We start from the raw sequence: 19518 nt of genomic DNA on the forward strand, positions 1-19518 counted from the left end.
TGACCCCGCGGGGAGGAGGGTTCCAGGCGGAAAGGCGTTGAGAGGAGGAGCCGCGCTACAGAGCAGGCGGCTGGAAGTGGAGTCAGACGGGTTAGGGCGATCGGGAGTGACCGCTGCTCGGAGTGTCCGTGACCCACTGGGATCATGTAGAGACCGGAAGGCGCGAGGACTCGGAGCACACGAGGAGACGTTCGAGCGCACTGTCGGAATATCACAAAAAGGGGGGCGGGAGTGGACTGGACTGGCCTACTGACACAGCGATGAGCGTCTTGTTTTGAACACGAAAAACCAAAAAGAAAGGAAGGGTGAGTGAGTGGCGATCGAGGTTTTTTTTTTTTTTTTTTTTTTTTTTTAATTTATTATTTTTTTTAAACGCGAACGCTAGTAGACTGAGGGGTGCGGGCGCGCCCGCGCGCACTCCCCGCGCAGCCTTCTCGCGCAGAGCGGGACCCGTGTGTTCTAGTATCGGGGTGTCCTCGGCGCGGGTTCGACTGGCACCACCAGTGCGCGCGCAGCGTCACATTCCGTGGCGACTCGCGACTCGGGGTGACGGATCCGCGCGCAGCAGCAGCAGCAGCGGTAGTAGTAGTAGTTGTCACTGCTGCGACTTGTCAGGACGTGCCTGCTGTGGATCGGATCGGATCAGATCGGATCGGCTCGTGTGCACCGGGTCGTCCCACCCAGTCCGCGCTGGAGCGCGAGCGGCGAGGCGGCGTTCCTGTCTGAGCCGCGCTGTGTCTTTTTGGACCGAACCGGTATTGAATCCGAGTGGGACACAGGAACCCGTGGGGGACACTGTCCATAATCCGACTACTGGCCACTGGCACTGCTCGTGCACAGCACGTCTGGGCGGGTTCACGTGGACAGCAACCGTCCGCGTGCGCCCGGCGTGGTGCGTCGGGGGGGGCGGCGGGTCGTGTCTCACCTGGGGACCCCGGGGACCGGGCTGGCGCGTAATCGTGGGACGAAGATCAGTGCTGCCTATCAGGGTATTATTATTGTTATTGCTGTTGAGTTATTAGTCTGACAGCAGCATGTCACGAGACGAGAAAGCGCAAATCGCTCTCTAATGACACTTTCTTGATTGAACAGGTTTACTGGATACTTTTCTGAACATATTTTGGGGTTTTTATCCCGTTCAATAATATTATTGCTGTTTTTATGTTTATAGTAATAAACTTGTTTTAGGCTTTATGTAATATTATATATTATCTTTCTCCTTCCTGCTTCGTGGGGGGGGGAGTTCCTCAGTGTCCGAAATCATCTGAGTGGTTAAGTCCTGCCAGGAGTGTGAAATGGTTCAGTGTTATTTCCTCTGGGACTCTCTTCCTCCCGTCTCATGTGGTGCACTGTGGTGTACCACGGTACGCCCTGTTGGAAGGTGGAACACACCCCTCTGCGATGTGGGCCACTCTCTGAGGGGAGCTGCTTTCGGACCTGCCCAGGGTTCACTCTCACTCCCCCTTGCCGAGCGTAAGCCGTGACACAGTGGATCCTGAACCGCGCTCTGGATCATGAGAGCCTCCTGAGGCCCCTGTGCTGGGTCTGGACCTGCTCTGGTTGTGGGTCTCAACCTGCCTTGTTTCTGGTTCTGTTGGTTATAAGCTGCTTTGCCTTTCTGTTCATATGGTCCTCGGTATATTTCCCGGCACCCCCCCCCCCCCCCCCCCCCACACGGAGTATTGTGAGACAAATAGGAAAATAGGACAATGGCTCTTGCACACTGGACATGATGTTGACCTGATGATGCTGATGATGCTGGTCCACTGTGGCGCAGTGTGTGCGTTTGTCCAGCACCCTTCGCTGTCGGTGGTATTCGGAGAACCCCTCGGACCGGACCGCACTGCAGGCATCGCTCTGCAATGACGAAACGGTTTTATTGTACAACTTTTACTATGATGGAGCGGTGCTCGATGACAACTTTGTGTTCAGTGTGTGCGTGTGTGTTTTGGACCGCACGGTTTCTTCCACATTCCTCCCCCTACGCCCCCAGCGGCCCACCTGAGCTGCGTGCGAGAGCCCGCAGCATCCCCCTCCTCTTCCGTTCCATTCAGCTTTATCCTCATTACCGATTCCATTCTTCAGTGATGAGCAAATGTGTGTGTGTGTGTGTGTCTGGGTAAAGGGGGAGACTCATTGAAGAGCGCTGTCGTTTGGGGAGGGGGGGGGGACCTGCGAAGCGCAGGTGAGGAGGGAGTACGCATCGTGCCGCTGTGCTGCGGCCCTGGGTGAGCGCGTTCAGTTGATCTCGCCCGGAGATGTGGCGACGGCTTTGTTCGCCGCCGTGATTGATGGAGGTGAGCGCCGGAGCCCCCGCGGCGCTTAATGACAGGGGAGGGAGTCCGCGCCGGAAACAGGAGGCGCTCTGCGCTGTTTGTAGACAAAGGGAAACGCTGCCGTCTGCTCCAGAGTAAGCCTGGGACTGATTGAAACCGGGCTGCGGCATGGGGGGTCTTCGGTGAGGGCCCCGGGGGGTCTTCGGGAGGGCGGGGGGTGCTGCCGAAAGGGCTCCGGACGTCTGTCTTGGCACACTGACCGCAGACGCCCGCGTGAGCGTTGGCGTGCCCTCCCTCCACCGGGGATCTCGGCGGCAGCCCTTGTCCGTGACAGCGCTTTGAGCGCCGTGTGATGTGCTGAGCCGAGCGGCATTCGCACACTCCAGCATGTCGCTGTCTTTGGGGACCAATTAATAGGAGGAAAAATGCCGAACGCTTCCGCACAAAGCCGGACCAAAACAAGCATTTGTCACCCACCTGGTCCTTTCTTGTCCAACCTGTAGCAGCTCGCTGGAGTTATTTTTGGCCTCCACTCGTCCTTTTGTTTGTTTGCAGCTTTTCCTCTTTGGTGAGGACCGTATGGTGGCGATGGTCTCTGTTGCGCGTGGGCGGTCTCGCCTGTCCCTCGCCTGCGGAACCCGCACGGCCACGTCCGGCATGTGTCGTGGACGTGCGGCAGTCTGAGGCGTCCCCTTTGGAAAATGGTGTGCGCTCACCTCAAAGGGTGCCTGGTACTTAACATGCATCTGAGTGTGTGTGTGTGTGTGTGTGTGTGTGTGTGTGTGTGTGTGTGTGTGTGTTTGTGGGCACGTTCAGTATGTGTCTGAATGACACGTTCACAGAGACGGCAGAAGAAAGTCGATATTCCTTTGTTCCTCTTATGATACCTCAAAAAAGCAGTCCACGCTGGAAAAGGTCCACATGGTGACACACACACACACACACACACACACACACACAGCTGTGCAGTCCACCTGTAGCTGGTCTACCCTGTGCTTCCCACGACTCACACTCCTAGAGGAAGTCTCTGAGAGCTGTCCCCTTACTCACGGGGGGTATGGTAAACAAGCCGAATCGGAATGAGGCCCAGCCATACAGTCCGTCACCTTGGAGACCAGGACCTGACTGCTGTCTGGACTGCCTGTCCACGCCGTTCTCACTCAGTGGTGTCTTCAGCATCACAGTAAACAAGGTATATTAATGCTGTTGTGATCTTAACTACCCCTCTTTCTCTCTCTCTCTCTCCCTCCCTCATTCTCATCCTTCCCAGGATCCTAACTCCACTCGCTCCGGGCAGCTGTTTTCGGACCCGAGTTTGCGCGTCTGTGTGTGTGTGTGTGTGTGTGTGTGTGTGTGTGTGTGTGTGTGTGTGTGTGTGTGTGTGTGTGTGTGTACGAGTGAGCGCCCGCTGCCAGGCCTTGCTCGGAGGGCATGTCCAACAGTGACTCAGGCAAGTACACGCGTGTCAACCCTGTGTGCATGCCTCCATCAAACCGTGTCCCGTAGCGGTCAGAGCCACTCACCGGTTTGTCGCGGGTGACCGGTGTCAGCTCGGCGGGTCTTGAGTTCGACGGGCAACACGAGTCAGTGGGTTAATTCAGCCTGAGCCCGTCTGGCTCAAAGCGTGTGCCACGCACGAACGTGTCTCTCGGAGCCAGGGAAACATTTTTAACTGAGGTCACCGCAACTACAGGTCAGATAATAGGTGTTGTTGCCATGGTTACCAAACTGCACATCACAACCTGTTATAGTAAGACAGCAGCGTTGACGGACCTCGTGCCGTGACAAGTGGAAGCGCGGTGCACACGTGTTGGAGTAGCATCCTCTACCTTGAGCAAATGCTTTCACCATCTGTCTGCCACAAACATGGTAACTGCAAATCGTGAGGCACGCTAAGTCTGTACTGATTTCTAGGTAATTCAGGCACAGCACTGGTTGCAGCAAACACTGCGAAGATAATAAGAGAAATTTAAATGCAGCTGGTAGCGTTTTGGTTACAGCCGTTGCCTTGGAGTCCGAGGATCTGAGTTTTAATCCCACCCCCTGCAGTAATGCCCTTAAGCAAGGTATTTAATACCATGAATTGATAAAGTAACATTGATCGAGCTGTATCAATGGATACGTTTTTTTTTTAAGTAGCTTGTACAATCTAACATTGCATGTCATTTCGGAGGAAAGCAATGGCTAAATGGAAAAGCAGTACAATATTATGTTTAATTTTTATTAATTATTAATATTTAAAAAAAATGGGCTAAGGCATTGCGTGGCCAGCTTTTGTTTGTCCTGCGAAAGACGGAATTGAGCCAGGTAAATGTACGAAGTATGAAACGTGTGAAAGCCATGCAGAAATACACCTCCATAAATTTATGCTCAGCGTTGCCCTGAGCGCCGATTGCCGGTGGGGGGGGTGGACACTTTTGGTCCTCCTGCCGACAGCACTTGTATTTGTAGGTCAGGCTCTCTCCCCTGTCCAATGAGCTGCCAGGTGAGGGTCGGCCGGCCTGTTTGTCATTCAAACATATCATCGCTCCACCCCCTTTGTTCTGTCCAATGAGATTCTGCCCAAGGGGTGCGCATTTGCATTTGTGAATCAGACTCCGCCCCCTGCCCAATGACATGTCGAGTGAGGGGTGGGGCCTCGCACCAGCGCAGCTACACTGCAGATGGCGACAGACCGGGACTGCTTCTCATTAATCAGCAGGAAACGCTTCTTAATGGGGAGCAGAGCTATAGACAAAGGCAATTTTTTTTCCTATAGACAGAAGCTGAATCCATAATTTGTGCAGCGTGTGAAGTTTTACAATGAGACGTGCCAGTTTTTCTCAAAGGGCGCAGTTCTGTTAGATACCTGTGTGTGACGATGCAGGTACAAACATATCTTTGTTTATGTGTAGGATCATTTGTTTTTTATTGTTGAGGGTCAGCAAGAAAAATGGAGGTTAAGAACCAGTGTTTAGCGACGTTGAGTGATAGACCCACAGTCGAGGCACCCTGCTCTTTGTACTCTTCAACTGTTTTCCTGCCTCTGCTGCTGTGCATCTGTAGGGGCACCAGGTGGCGTAGTGGTTACAGTTGCTGTCTTTCACTTGAACGACCCGTGTTTAAATCCCACCCCCCTGCTGTCGTTCCCTTCAGGAAGTTAGTTTCCCTTAAGAGAATCAGGAAAAATTACCCAGCTGTATGCGTAAGCGGTTTAGTAATTGTAAATAAAATAGCTTGATGTTGTAGGTCGCTTTGGAGAAAAATATCAGCTCAATAAATAATTTATTATATTTATTGTGAATGAACATAAATGGCATGCTTCAGCAGCATCCCTTCAGACACCCTTGATGTTGGGTACTATGTGCGTTTGCCACGAACAGGAGTGTCTGGTTAATGAATAAACCTGAGTGTGCAGGCAGATGTTGCCGTACCGCTCTGTGGAGTGGAGGGATGGATTGATGAGGCAGGGTGTGACGGAGGTCTTAGTCTTCACAGGCTCGATGCAGAGTGAATGCTGGGAATGGTCTGGTGGCATATCTCCCAGTGCCAACTGGGAGTCTCTCGGCAGAGTAGCTTATCTCCACGTTGTTCCTGCAGCTGGGGTTCGAATTACTCCAGTGATGTCTGTGACCCACCCACCCCCCCCAGTTCAAACAAGTGTTTGGCTTAAGCACACATTTATTTATGTTGCTGATGCTTTTCATCAAAGCGACTTGTGACATTAAGCTACTTGCAATTATTTATCCATTTATACTACTGGGTAATTTTATTACTGGAGTAATTTATCTTAAGTATCTTGCTCAAGGGTACTACAGCTGAAGGTGGGATTCAAACTTTAGACCTTTGGGTCTGAAGGCAGCAGCTCTAACCGCTATCCTGCCAACTTCCAGGAGCTGTACCATCTGACCAGCTGCAGTCATTGAGCAGTCGACATCAGTGACCGCGCAAGGACCCCGTGTACTCGCTGAGGCCTTGCAGGATGTGGCCGTGGGACTCCGGCGATGCCCTGAGCCTGAACAATCTACAAGTCGGTGACATGTGCACAGCTAATGCTGGGGGGTCTTCGCTCAGTCTGAAGTAACACACTGTGCTCCAGACAGCGTGTTAGAGGTGGCTTTGAGCTCCCGGAGCCGGAGTTCTGGAAAGTCGTGAATGACTGCTTTGTCGCTTGGACCAAAGAGTCTCACGGAGAAAATTGGACAGCCCTCATTTGAGGCTTTGCGTGATGCTTCAGTGTTAAAGACCGGGACATGGGCAACATCAGGATTGACGCTGATTTCTCCTGAGGCAGTTACAGTATGGAGAGATGTAAATTACCAAGAGGGGGGTATAAAGCAGGGGAAGAATGGAGTAAATTCAGTTCATTTTAATTCAGTTTGTTTTTCTGCTCTTCTCAGCAGAGTGACTCAAAGTGCTGCATAATAGGGCAGTGGTGAGATGGAAATGATTAAAGAAAACCAAGAAAGAGCCACCGTGGTTTACAAAGTATGTCAGTAGGCCAACTGGCGGTTGAGGAGAGGAAAACAAACAAACAAACAAATAAACAAAAAAAAAAACTCCCAGCATAAACAATGAGAGAGAAATAAACCTGTGTGGGTCCAGGTGCCAGTAACTGTATCCCCCTCCTGGGCCTAATGCTTTCCTCAGATGGTAGCATACTGCTTAAGAGAACAGGCTGGGGACTAAAGGTTGGCAGATTCTTTGAGGTGCCCTGCTGTTGAGAAAAGTAGGTACAGTCTATTTACATTTATTTATTAGATGCTTTTCTCCAAAGCGACTTCCAATGAACTCTATGTAGTGTTATCAGCCCGCACACCTTATTCACCAAGGTCATTTACTCTGTTAGATACACTACTTACACTGGATCACTCATCCATGCATCAGTGAAACACACTCTCTGTTTCACTCACACACTATGGGTGAACGTGAATAGCATGTCTTTGGACTGGGCGGAAACCAGAGCACCCGGAGAAAACCCACACAAACACCGGGAGAACATGCAAACGCCACATGGACTGAGTGGGGATCAAACCAATGTCCTCTCGCACTACCCAGGCGCTGTGAGACAGCAGCGCTACTCCCTGTGCCATCGTGCCACCCAACCTAGCTTGGGTGAGCATCCTCACCAAAAGAGTCGGCGCCAAAGTGTCTTTAGATGAAGGTGTGTGAACAACGCCTGTTTCTGCGCTCGCTCCAGACAAGCGGGTATGATGTTTAAATGGGGGTGGAGGGGTGTGCTCCGAGGCTCTTGGCGTTCGCAGCGGGCACTCTCCCACTCGGTCGCCCTTTGGCTTCAAGCACGGCTCCGATGCGCTCCGGTGAACCGCTGCACTGGACCACGTCATCTGTGGTGCAGAAGACGGACCCCCCCCAGCTCAGTGTTTGAGGGGACAGGAAGTGTGTGAGAGAGATTCGAGAGGGAGGGGGCTTGCAGATTTGCGGTGTGGGTGTTGAATGGGGAGTTAGAGGGCGGGTTTGTCCATCTAACACGTTCTGACCCAGGCTGCCCCACTCTCAGCCCCGCAGCTGAGCTCGTGGAAGCGTCCTTTCATCATGGGTCCATAATTGTACTTTTCTTCAGCTGTGGGAGGGACAGCACGTGCACCTGCAGACCTTGGAAGGACAGAGGTGACGAACGCTTTGTGCGGGGTGCGTGGAGAGATCGGGACGACACGGTTAATGGCTTAGTGGCCGGTGTTTACAAACAGCAGCGGGCCGAACGTAGCCATGTGGGCAGTGAACCGGTGCCTTTCACATGGTTTCTTCAGATTTATCCAGTGCTTGTTTTTGTTTCATATGTTTGGTTTTCATCTCAGCTGGATCTGGCCTTCATTAGAGCCGTTTTCATCGCAAATGGGCAATTAGCGAAAAAGCAGCCCGCTTGGTGCTGGACGGTTCCCTCTTCCTGCCACTGTCGAAGCAGGGACTCCGCACGTTGGCGGCAGGACAGCATGCTGCTTGACAGCGGTGCATCGTGGGAGGCATCTGTCCTGTTTCACTGATGCTTTGTGGATCTTTGAGATCTAGTGTGCTCGGGCTTTGATTGGACGGAAGCATGGAATTTGTCGCAAATTTCAGTCCCGGTGCTCCGCTCAGTTTGCCGTATGAGGTTGCCGGGCTCCCAAACACAGGATGCCTCGTCTTTCTGTCTCTGTGCTCCCCGTGTGTCTGTATCCTCCCCGTAGAAGTAGCGCTGCGGCCGGTTGGCTGCTGTACCCTCTTTCTTCCTGCTTGCATCATGCCTGCACCTGTCTCTCCACAGACCATTCACTATGAGTCGAGGCGGCTGGAGGAAGAGGGCTGATGAAGATGGCGGCTGGGGTGGCAGGGTGAGTACGAGAGAAGAGGTTCCCAAAGACGGAGACTGTCTTCAGCCGAGTGGTCATCTCTGCATCAGCCTGAGATGTTCCTGTTTTGCTGGGTCTGCTTGCCTGTCCTCCTACCCTCTATGTGCGACAAGAGGCTGATGGTCCAGGGTCTCTGCCCGTCAGTCTGCCCTTCCTTCCCCCCTCTGGCATCGGAGCCGTGGTGCACCAAGAGCTTCATGCAGGTGCCGCACGCACTCCCACGTCCCTGGGCCTGACTGTAGGGACCTTGTGAAGGAAGTGCTCAGAGAGACTCCCTTTCACGCAGCGCTCGTAAATGCTCCCTTTGTGTTTGCGCATCGGGGGAAAGCGGAACGTCGAGGCCGCATGGTGGCCTTGGCTTGTACTAGCCTGTGTGGAGGAGGGTGAATGTTAGAAATCTCCTGGAGAATAATGAGTAAAACTGTATTTCGCAGGACCGGTGAGCGTGAAGGTCAAAGTATAGTTGGTTGTGAGCGGGGAAACCAGTTCTCGGATGGAAATAGTCACGTCTCTGTTTACACGTAACAGTCACTGACAGTGCTCTCCTGACCCTGTATAGACCAGGAGTGAATTTTTTTTTGTATGTGTGTTCCCCTTCTGGGCTGTTTTGATCCTTCAGTTCTTCAAAGTGTCAGTACCTGTTTGAACTTTGACACCAGGCCTTGTCGTGGAGTAGGAGAAATGAGTTCCCAAAGAAAGATTGGAAAGTCATACAAAACATTGATCAGCAGTGCATTGTGGGAGTCGTAGTCCATCTGTGTACCATTATTTACTGTGCAGGGGAATTCCAAGAGATGAACACCGCATATGTATTTGTATTGCACTGTGATTAATACTTCTAAGTTTTTCCCTGAGGTATTCTGAGTTGTTTTTGGATCATGTGATGCATTTATACTTGGGGTTTATATTAGATTTGTATTTATCATCTGTGTGTTTATCATCTTTATCATGTTGATATCATCTGTGTACAGAAAGTGCACAGTGTGAAGTTGTATGTACATATTACAGATTTCATTAAAAGTCACATGCGATTGCCCACGTTGACAACAGGTGATCGTGACAAAATCACGAAACCTGGGAGTCGTGCCTTAAATGGAGGTAGGAAGGAAAGTGCCTTATGTGGGGTTATGGTCATTGTACTTGTAATGTCAGATTCGTCCACACAATTGGCGGTTATATTGGTTGTCATGGCACCCAGGACTCACTGGAAGAAATCACTTGCTCTCTCACATATGACTTGTGTTTCAACTCAGGTCGGAGGTGACTGTGCTCCAAAGATGGAGTAAAGAAGTGTTTTTGCTCAGACCCGGGTGTCGTTCTCCCTCAGCTGATGTGCATGTGCGGATTGTACCACCGTTTGTCACCTCCATCAGGGCGGGTACATGGCCGCCAAGGTGTCGAAGCTGGAGGAGCAGTTCAAGCTGGATGCCCCACGGGAGAAGCAGAAGGAAGGCACGTCTTCCACCATCTTCAGAGGTGTGGCCATCTACGTCAACGGCTTGACAGGTGAGACGCTGTGGGTTTCCCATGGAACCCTGGATTGCACCGTGACGGGACAGTTCTGAGCTGCTTGCATTCTGTTGCATCGATGTAGACCCCAGCGCGGACGAGCTGCGCAGGCTGATGATGTTACATGGTGGACAGTTCCATGTTTACTACTCCCGGTCCAAGACCACGCACATCATTGCTACTAACTTGCCACACAGCAAGGTCAAGGAGCTGAGGGGGGAGAAGGTGGTTCGGCCTGACTGGATCACAGACAGGTGCGTCTGCGTGCGTGCGTGCGTGCGTGTTCGAGGTTAAAGGCTTTGCGTTCTCACGTACCCTCCCTCGCTCCCCTCTCACCCCCAGCATCAAGGCAGGGCACCTCCTCTCCTACCTGCAGTATCAGCTTTATGCCAAGCAGAAGGCCCTGAGCTTCCCCGCTATGCGTGTGGGCCATGAATGTGATGGCCCAGGCCACTCCCACCAACAGTTTGATCACACCCAGCACCAACCAGGCCACAACCCCAGCATTAGGCGTCATGCCAACAAGAAGCTGGACTTCAGACTGTGAGTACAGGGGATCCAGTTGACTAGCACTGGCTTGTTATGTTTATTTCTAAGGTGCGGTATTTAAATGTTTCCTTTGTATTGGACTGTAACTCCTGCCACAGAAATGGGCTTGACCAGACAGCTGGGCTCAGACTGAATGGAATACAGGAGGAGGAGAGTGAAGACGAGACCCTCCACCCAGCTCCTGTCTTCTCCTCGGGGGCCCTTGTGGAGCGGACTCTCACCAATGGCCACAGTCATCCTCCGAACGGTGCCTTAAAACCCCTGGACTTGACACGGGGACAGACCCCAATGGAGAACGGGCCGCACCAGCCTCCAGTTCTGCTCGCTGGCGACAAATGTGCTGGAGAGTCCGCTCACTTGCTGCGCTCCGGTAACCACCTAGCATCCCTCCAAGTTGCCACTCGTTCATCTTTTGACCAGTCAGTGACCCCCGTCCCCACGGCCCGTCCCTCGAGTCGAGACCCTGAGCATCCCGGCTTGCTTGCGCGAGGTGCAGGCAGAGTCTGGCTCAACGGAGCCCAGCGTGACACAGCCCAGGGTGCTGCCTCACCCCCATGTCCACCCGTGGACCGTAGGCCTGCGGACGCTGACATCATCTCGGAGTTCTACTCCCGCTCCCGTCTTCACCACATCTCTACTTGGAAGAGCGAGTTCTCGGAGTACGTCAGCTCTCTGCAGCACCGGCGCCACAAGGCTGGGGGAGTCGACTTTCCCGGGAGGGAGCGGTTAAGGCGACAGAGGGCGGCTCGGATCGCAGGTACTTCATCATCCGTGTCCTCTCGTCCTCTGGAGGAGCTCTGCACCGCGGCACTGAGGAAATCTTTGTGGATCGCTCTCGCCCAGGGGCTCCGGCTGCTGCCAGCCCTCTGACGAATGAGGCTCGATTCGACTTTTAAATGCATCTTAACCTGGATTTGATTTGCATCGATCGGCTATAATTCATCACGGAGAGAAATGCTATTAATGAGATACAGGTCTTCATCGTTCATCTTTTTTTGGTTATTTTGTGCTTTCGGAACAAATGCGCGATACTCATTTTCTCCCAGCGTCACTCAAAGACACTGTGAGAATTAAATAGTTAAATAGTCGAATTATAGTTTTCGCTGATTTTTTTTTTCTTTTTTCTCCAAGGCATCTTACAATGTTAAGATACTTACAGTGATTTACCCATTTATGCATCTGGGTAATTTTTACTGATTCTATGAAGAAAAGTACCTTGATCAAGGGTACTGCAGCAAGTGGTGGGACGCAAACCTGTGTCCTTCTAGTGCAAGGAAGCATCTGTAACCACTACGCCACCGGCTGCCCTCTTATGTGTAAATAGATGGTCTGTCATCCACTGGGTCTCAAGAAAATTCTTCTGAATTAACACAGAGCAACAGGTGATGTAGTAGTTCGATCCCAGGTTCCAATCCCACCATCTGCTGTAAGTACTCATACTTAGCCTGAACTGATGCAATAAAAATTAACCAGCTGTATAAATGGGTGAATCGGTGTAAATGGCTTAACAGCGTAAGCCACTTGGGAGAAAAGCAGCAGGTAATCAATGTAAATGTAAAGTAATGGCAGATCAGTTCCTGAATTGGGGGGGATTTTGCTGGAGTTCCCAGTCCACCATTCCCAGTACTGCTTTCGGGCCAATGGGCCATGGTGAATGAATGGACCAGTAACAAAGGTTTGACTCTGGGTGTGTGTGTCTGTGTGTGTTTGTCTCTCTCTCGCTCTCTCTTTCCTAGGCTCCTCTGCTCCATCGGGTCCTCCCATCCGACAGCCCTGTATCCTCCATGTGGACATGGACTGCTTCTTCGTCTCTGTGGGCATCCGACACCGACCCGACTTGAACGGTGTGGTTCTGTTATTCTCACACTTCCACTCATATTTTGCATTGGGCAGCAGTCAATGGCATGGTGGTTAGAGTCACTGCCTTTGGATCCAAAAGTTGTTGGTTCAAGTCTCACCTACTGCTGTGTAATACTCGTGAGCAAGGTACTTACCCTCAATTGCTCCAGTAAAATTACCCAGCTGTATAAATGGGTAAGTAACTGTAAGTACTTTAATATTGCAAGTCGCTTTGGAGAAAAGTGTTAGTTAAATGAATAAATGTCATGGTAGGGAACTTCATGCTGTAATGCTGTAAATGATTCTTAGCAGGGGTGCGGTGGCGCAGTGGGTTGGACCACAGTCCTGCTCTCCAGTGGGTCTGGGGTTCAAGTCCTGCTTGGGGTGCCTTGCGATGGACTGGCGTCCCGTCCTGGGTGTGTCCCCTCCCCCTCTGGCCTTATGCCCTGTGTTACCAGGTAGGCTCCGGTTCCCCGTGACCCAGTATGGGACAAGCGGCTCTGAAGGTGTGTGTGTATTTAAAAGTGGGTTTGAAAATGTGTGTTCTATTACGGGGATGTCCTCACAGTCTGGCTTGCTGTCCTTGTTGGCACGTTAGCGTGAACACCATTGCAGTCCGCTTTCGCATCTTTTCCCATCACCAAGCAGTCGGTAACAGTTGGTGCCCCGTGTCCCTGCCCCCTCCCTCCGACAGGGAAGCCTGTTGCAGTGACAAGTAACCGAGGACAGGGCCGAGTGTCCCAGCGTCAAGGAGCCAACTGCCAGCTGGAAATGCAGTACTATCAGCGGAAGCTTGACCCGAAACGAAAAGGTGAGGTGGACAGCTGCAGTGCATGCTGGGATTGCTCTTCTACACCTCAAAGCTTGTACATCTGCTTGATGGATAGGCTCATAAATAACACTCAGAATATCTGCAGCTCGAGGTGTAGGACGGTTTAGGGCGTTCGGGCAACTCGAAGGGCCTGTCGATGGGTCACTGAGCTTTATTAGACTGGAGAGAACGAATGTGTGGTTGTCACCGTCCCACAGAAGAGAGAGATGGTGACCTAGAGGTGACCCCCTCACCCGAGAGCCCGGACGGCGCTAACCCCCAGTCAGAGCAGGATCTGGCTGCTCTCTCCATGGCTGAGGTCGCTTCCTGCAGCTACGAGGCCAGGTACCTGAAGCCCCCTCCCTGCCCCTGTGTGGCCCCTACACAGTGATGCCTTGATTTTTACCTGCATAAAAAGACATGCATGGGAAGGGGCCCCCAGGGGTAGCAGGAGAAAGGCCCCCGTGACGAAGGAAGCAGTGTTAATGGGGGAAGCGTATTCACCGAGGTGGCCTTTGACTCGGTCCATTACCAGACTGCTGTGAGTGCACACGCTGCTCTCGACATGCACTAATGTGTGTGTGTGTCCATCCCTCTCAGGCAGGCGGGGGTCCGGAACGGCATGTTCTTCGGTCAGGCAAAGCAGCTGTGCCCAGGACTGCAGGCTGTGCCCTATGACTTCCAGGCATACAAGGAGGTGGCTATGGCCATGTACCAGACCCTGGCCAGGTACCACCACGTAGTCCTCTCGCTGTCTCTCACTCTCTTCAGATACGCATGCGTGCAGCGTCACGTCTGCTGCGTTAGAGAAAGGGAGCGGCAGAAACCTGAGGACAAACAATATGGGGTTCACGTGAACCTTTTGGTGTTTTGACCATACCCTTTTCACACTGGCACTGCCCATGGCCACACCCCTCTTTCGTTTTCAGCTACACCCACCACATTGAGGCCCTCAGCTGCGACGAGGCCCTGGTGGACGCCACCCGCCTGCTGAAGGAGCTGGGCGTATCGCCCGAAGAGTTGGCCGGTGCCATCCGGGCGGATGTGAAGGAACGAACCGGCTGCTCGGCGTCAGTGGGCATGGGTAGGTGTGGGTGGACCCCACCGGCTGGCTGGCGAGCGCTGAGGTCTCCTAGCCCACACGTCGATCCATAATGCTACTGTGAACCCTGCCTCCTCCAGGTTCAAACATTCTGCTGGCCAGAATGGCGACCCGCAAGGCCAAGCCTGACGGGCAGTACTACCTGAAGTCCGAAGAGGTGGATGACTTTATCAGAGATCAGGCTGTGGGCAGCCTCCCAGGTGAAAATGGCATCCCCTGCTGTCCAAATGCCGTCACACAGAGAAAAGGTGCTTCATTGGACGCCGCTCTGCATTTCAGGCGTGGGACGGACCATGAGCTGCAAGCTGGCCTCCCTCGGGGTGCAGACCTGCGGGGACCTGCAGCAGATCTCCATGTCCCGGCTGCAGAAGGAGTTTGGGCCCCGGACGGGACAGACGCTGTTCAGGTTCTGCCGAGGCCTGGACGACCGGCCCGTGAGGAGCGAGAAGGAGAGGAAGTCCGTGTCAGCAGGGATGAACTACGGGATCCGTTTCACGCAGGTTGGCACCGGCGCTCACTGAACCGCTCTTAGCTAGCGTGGGCTGTGACACGAGCGCTTCGGAACCTTTCTCCATCATGTCTGATTTCTCCCGCCATACGGTTTGCCCCATGTGGGGACAGCCTGCCCGTGTCCCCTGTGTCTGTATGGGATAGCTGCCGCTCTCCCTTTGACCGCCACCCTTTTTTTCCACCCCAACTGTTATTTCTGCCTCTCCATAAGGTGGCAGAAGCGGAGAGCTTCTTGACCAAGCTGTCCCAGGAAGTGCAGCGGCGCCTCCAGGCAGCAGGTCTCAAGGGCCGGAGGATTACCCTGAAACTGATGATGCGTAAACCAGGGGCCCCCGTGGAGCCTGCCAAGTACGGAGGCCATGGCATCTGCGACACCTTTGCCAGGTCAGTGCCAGGATTGCAGAGTGTGTGCACTGTCAGGTCCCCCGGTCTCAAACACACGCAGGCATTATTACTCGCTGTTAGTGCCGTCGTGTTAAATATGGACGATGCTGTTATATTTATATTATAACCCCCCCCCAGGACAGTGAGCCTGGACCAGCCCACGGACTCTGCTCAGCACATTGCCACAGAGGTCATCAAGCTCTTCCATGCTATGAAGCTGAATGTGATGGACATGAGGGGGGTGGGCCTACAGGTCCAGCAGCTGACGCCCTCTCTCGTGGGTCCCGCGGGCACTGCCGGAGGGACCGGCGCTCCTCGCCGTTCCATCCGAGACATGCTGCTGGCCCAGAGGCCCCCGAATCTGGATAGTCGTGGGTCAACCACAGGTCTGAATCACTTTGGATCCGTCATCTGTGTGTGTCTGTGTGTGTGCGCGCTTGCGTCTGTTTCACCAGACTTTGCTATTTAAATGGAGCACAAGAGTTAATAGCTGTGAGTTAAATAACACCAAATCAAAGCCAACTGAAATTTTTGGGAAGACGACAGAAAGGATTGGGCTCAAAAATAACCAAGAAACTCCTTGCAGATTTTTGTGATTTTATATTTCAAGCTGAGCCTGCAGTGTTTGTCCAGCGTCCCTCTCAGTGGGGTGCTGAACAGTTAGCCAAGCGTGGTTAATGAGGAAGTGCTGCTCATTTACTCTGTTCAAGCCTGCTGTGGACCAAACGTCTTTTCTCTATTGTTTTTTGCTGTCACACGGCCTCGGTGATTCAGCGCTGCCGGCGTGTTTGGCGAGACCACCGGACGGTGACCCCCTGTGGCGTCTTTCAGACGCTACTGATCCCAGTGCTCCAGGTGAAGCTGTGACGTCAGACAGGGATCGGGATATCGCTTCGGTACGGCTGTTCCCCCCACCCTCCTCCGCAGAGCCGGTACCCGGGACCAGCAAGGGGGGCCCCGCACCCCGACATAATGGGGGTCTCCACACCCCGAGGCACCTCAGGACACACCTGGACCTCAGCATCGAGGTGCCATCACCTTCACAGGTGACCACCCCTCTTCACAGCACCTTCTTGCCAAGCCTCTGAAAACATTACATTTATTCATTTAACTGACGCTTTTCTCTAAATCGACTTACTGTGTTAGTCTGCCTACAATTATTTACCCTTTTGTACAACTGGGTAATGTTACTGGAACAATTTTAGAGTAAACGCATCGCTCAGGGATGGAGATAGGGATCGAACCTGCGACCTTTGGGTCCAAAGGCAACAGCTCCAACCGCTACACTGCCAGCTGTCCCATAATGCACAGCAGCACTCACTCGTCACGGTGTCACCCTCAGGTCGACCGCTCTGTGTTGGAGGCCTTGCCACCTGAACTGAGGGAGCAGGTGGAGCATTCCTGGCGTCGGAGGGAGGAGCTGGCCGTGAGCAGAGGGCCACTCCAGAGCGCTCCTTCCCAGCCCCTGGCTTCGCCCCCGGGCACGCTGGTGCTGCATGTGCCTGAGCAGCAGGGTCAGGGTGGCCCCGCAGGCATCGTTCTGGCACTGCCGGACTTCTCCCAGGTTTGCCCCCTTCCGGCGGCTTGTTCATCATCGCCTCTCACACCCACTGATGTGAAATGCGAACCTGTACTTTGTCCTGCATCCTGACCCTCTTAGACCTCTTTTCTTCTGCCCTTTTACCTCTTCTTTACCTTCACTTTTCTTTCTTCCCATTCTCCACACCGTTTTTGCCCTTTTCTCCAGGTGGACCCGGAGGTGTTTGCAGCCCTTCCACTAGAGCTACAGGAGGAGCTACGTTCAGCATACCGACACAGAAACGGCACCCATCCCCAAGGCACTGTGGGTAAGTAGAAGCACCTGACTGGGGACCCTTTGTCTTGAACACCGACCCTGTATTTCTGATCTGCCGGGGGGGTTGGGAATAACACTGTACTTAAGAAGCACTTTGAAGTAAGAGGCAGGTTAATCAGTTGACCAAAATGGAGCTGAGACGTTACCTCAACATCTGCAGTTCCATTTCATTTTTGCTCTTATAGAAGAACTGCATTCATTTTTTTTTTTTTTTTTTACACCTCAGCTGTAATTTGGTGTGTCTGGCACTCCTCTTTCCTCCCCAGTAGAGGCCAAGAACCCGTTGCTTCAGCTAAAGCAGGTGGCAGCTGCAGGCCGGACTAAGCGGCGCTACAAACGAAAGAATGCGAGCCCTGCCAAGGGGGTGCCGAGTCCACTCAAAAGCCGTCTCCATGGAAACAGCCCCGCCAAAAGCAGCCCCGCCAAAAGCAGCCCGGCCAAGCGGCTGCCGTACGCACTGAAGCAGGAGCACGCAGGCGGGGAGATGAAGGTGAGTCTCCAGCCGCTGCTTCTAGGGAACCAAGGAACCTCACCGCAGCTCGTCTTGGGAATTTATTCTTTCGCATTCGTTTCCTTCAGCTGACGCTTCTGTCCAGAGATTCCCTGTTTTACTCTGCATCGTTATTCATGCATTCAAACAGCTGGGTAATTTTTACTGCAGCAATTCAGGGTGAATTCTTCCATCAAGGGCACTTTAGCAAGGGATGAGATTTGAACCTCCAGCATGTGAGTCCAAAGCCTGATGCTCTAACCATTACGCCACCTGTTTCCTGTACACCCCTTCTCTATTCCCCACTTTCAGCTTGAGAACGGACCCTCGACATCCTCCCTGAAACCAGACGCACAAGAAAAACCGGTCAAGCTCACGTCCCGCCCTGGCCCCACTCTGGCTGGCGCCTGCGAGTTTACTGACATCCGGACCCTACTGAAGGAGTGGGTCACCAGCATCCCAGGTAGAACATAGTGGGCCAGTACTGGGTCACCGGCATCCCAGGTAGAACGTTCGGTTTTCAGTGATTCGTCTGCATCAGAACCACAGCAGCCATCAACGGCAGTGGGAGCCTGCGCTAAGTTAGCGGTTGAAATGTGCTCTGACCGCAGCGGCCTTCTCCGCAGAGCCCATGGAGGATGACATCCTGCAGGTGGTGAAGTACTGCACAGAGCTGGTGGAGGACCGAGACCTGGAGAAGCTCTACCTTGTCATCAAGTACATGAAGAGGTAACACATCCACAGGGCCAAAGGTCAAACAGACCTTCACGTGGAACCCGCAGTCCTTGTAACGCATCCACCACCCCAGGAGAACCGCTGCAAATGTATGTTTTTTTTAAAGACTTGAATCACCTCTGCTGTTGCCCCCTTGTGCCTAGGCTGATGCAGCAGTCTGTGGAGTCCGTGTGGAGCATGGCCTTCGACTTTATCCTGGACAACGTGCAGGTGGTCGTCCAGCAGACCTACGGAAGCACCTTGAAGATCACGTAGGAGTCGTTCCTCCTCGGGCTTTCAAGAGGAAGGGTATCAAAGCCCCCGCATTCTTCTGGAGTGGAACGATCCCTCAGTCGTTAATCACGATCGGATCAACAGCCAGAAGCCCCGCCCACAGTCCAAATCTACGGTCATTGGTTAGAGGAGCGGTAGCCTTGCCCCACAGAGACTGTTACGAGTGTTGGGCTGATGAGCCCCTGCGACCTTCTGCCTCGCTCACCTTTTTTTGCACTGTGCCATAACTGCTTGTGAAGATTTTCGCAGAACAGCATGGTCACGAAAATGGATAAGAACATGTTCTCTTTGAGGAAAAAATCCTTTTCTAAAGGACTTTTTTTTTTGTACTGTTCTTTTGCAAAAACAAAGTGCCAAAATTTGTCAGCATCGCATGTAAATAAGGATTCAGAATCTCCTGTAGGTGGTAATTGTATCTATGGCGGCGAGTTTGTTCATATGGAAAGATGTTTTATTGGTTTTTCTCAGTGCAGTGTTTACAAGCTGTGTAATAAAGAACCATTCTTGTTAGCCCCCTCATTAGTTGTGCATTTGTTGTGATGGGAAAAAAAGTCCCTGTATTCTCATACAGGGATAAACAGAAATGGTTCCTTTTGCACAGGTACAGAGACCCCTGTACCATGCAGCAGTGTACACAGTGTAAAACCAAATGTAGTTATGCAATGGGGGTGATCTCAATGTAATATTCACTTGGTTTCTTGCTCCCGTTTAATTGTACTTCTCTGAAAGGAAGAGTGAGAGCAGGTGCTTTAATTCAAAGTTTTTGTTTGCTATAACATTATTGAAGGAAAGGGCTTGTAGACACATCCTGCCTACAGAGACCTGCTTTAATGTGTGCCTGAAGACCTTATGCTGT

General features: G+C 52.6%; 1 protein-coding gene across 4 annotated transcripts; it reads left to right on the plus strand.

Annotated features, from left to right (window-relative positions):
- Window positions 1-6: 6 nt before the first annotated feature.
- rev1 (REV1 DNA directed polymerase) lies at window positions 7-19512 on the plus strand. Of its 4 annotated transcripts, none has more exons than XM_029249659.1 (23): window positions 7-305; window positions 3547-3726; window positions 8521-8587; window positions 9979-10111; window positions 10200-10368; window positions 10457-10657; window positions 10762-11420; window positions 12400-12507; window positions 13197-13313; window positions 13532-13658; window positions 13914-14042; window positions 14243-14397; window positions 14496-14615; window positions 14695-14915; window positions 15137-15309; window positions 15448-15695; window positions 16084-16355; window positions 16652-16873; window positions 17057-17156; window positions 17431-17654; window positions 17967-18117; window positions 18266-18383; window positions 18533-19512. In XM_029249659.1, exons 3-23 carry the CDS (start codon window positions 8531-8533, stop codon window positions 18642-18644), a joined length of 3816 nt encoding a protein of 1271 aa, XP_029105492.1. In that variant the 5' UTR covers window positions 7-305; window positions 3547-3726; window positions 8521-8530; the 3' UTR covers window positions 18645-19512. The 4 variants fall into 4 exon arrangements, with proteins under 4 accessions (XP_029105492.1, XP_018605545.2, XP_018605544.2 ...); XM_018750029.2 differs by having other exon boundaries at window positions 17434-17654; XM_018750030.2 differs by having other exon boundaries at window positions 8-305; window positions 18281-18383.
- The last annotated feature ends 6 nt before the right edge of the window (window positions 19513-19518 follow it).

The sequence above is a fragment of the Scleropages formosus genome, chromosome 1, assembly GCF_900964775.1.
Source record: "Scleropages formosus chromosome 1, fSclFor1.1, whole genome shotgun sequence".
NCBI classification, from domain to species: domain Eukaryota; kingdom Metazoa; phylum Chordata; class Actinopteri; order Osteoglossiformes; family Osteoglossidae; genus Scleropages; species Scleropages formosus.

Coding starts and splice junctions, on each gene's coding strand:
- rev1 (XM_029249659.1), top strand. CDS start 8,531: ATGAGTCGAGGCGGCTGGAGGAAGAGGGCTGATGAAGATGGCGGCTGG. Junction 13,659..13,913: donor TCCTGCAGCTACGAGGCCAG/GTACCTGAAGCC, acceptor CATCCCTCTCAG/GCAGGCGGGGGTCCGGAACG. Junction 14,043..14,242: donor ATGTACCAGACCCTGGCCAG/GTACCACCACGT, acceptor TTTCGTTTTCAG/CTACACCCACCACATTGAGG.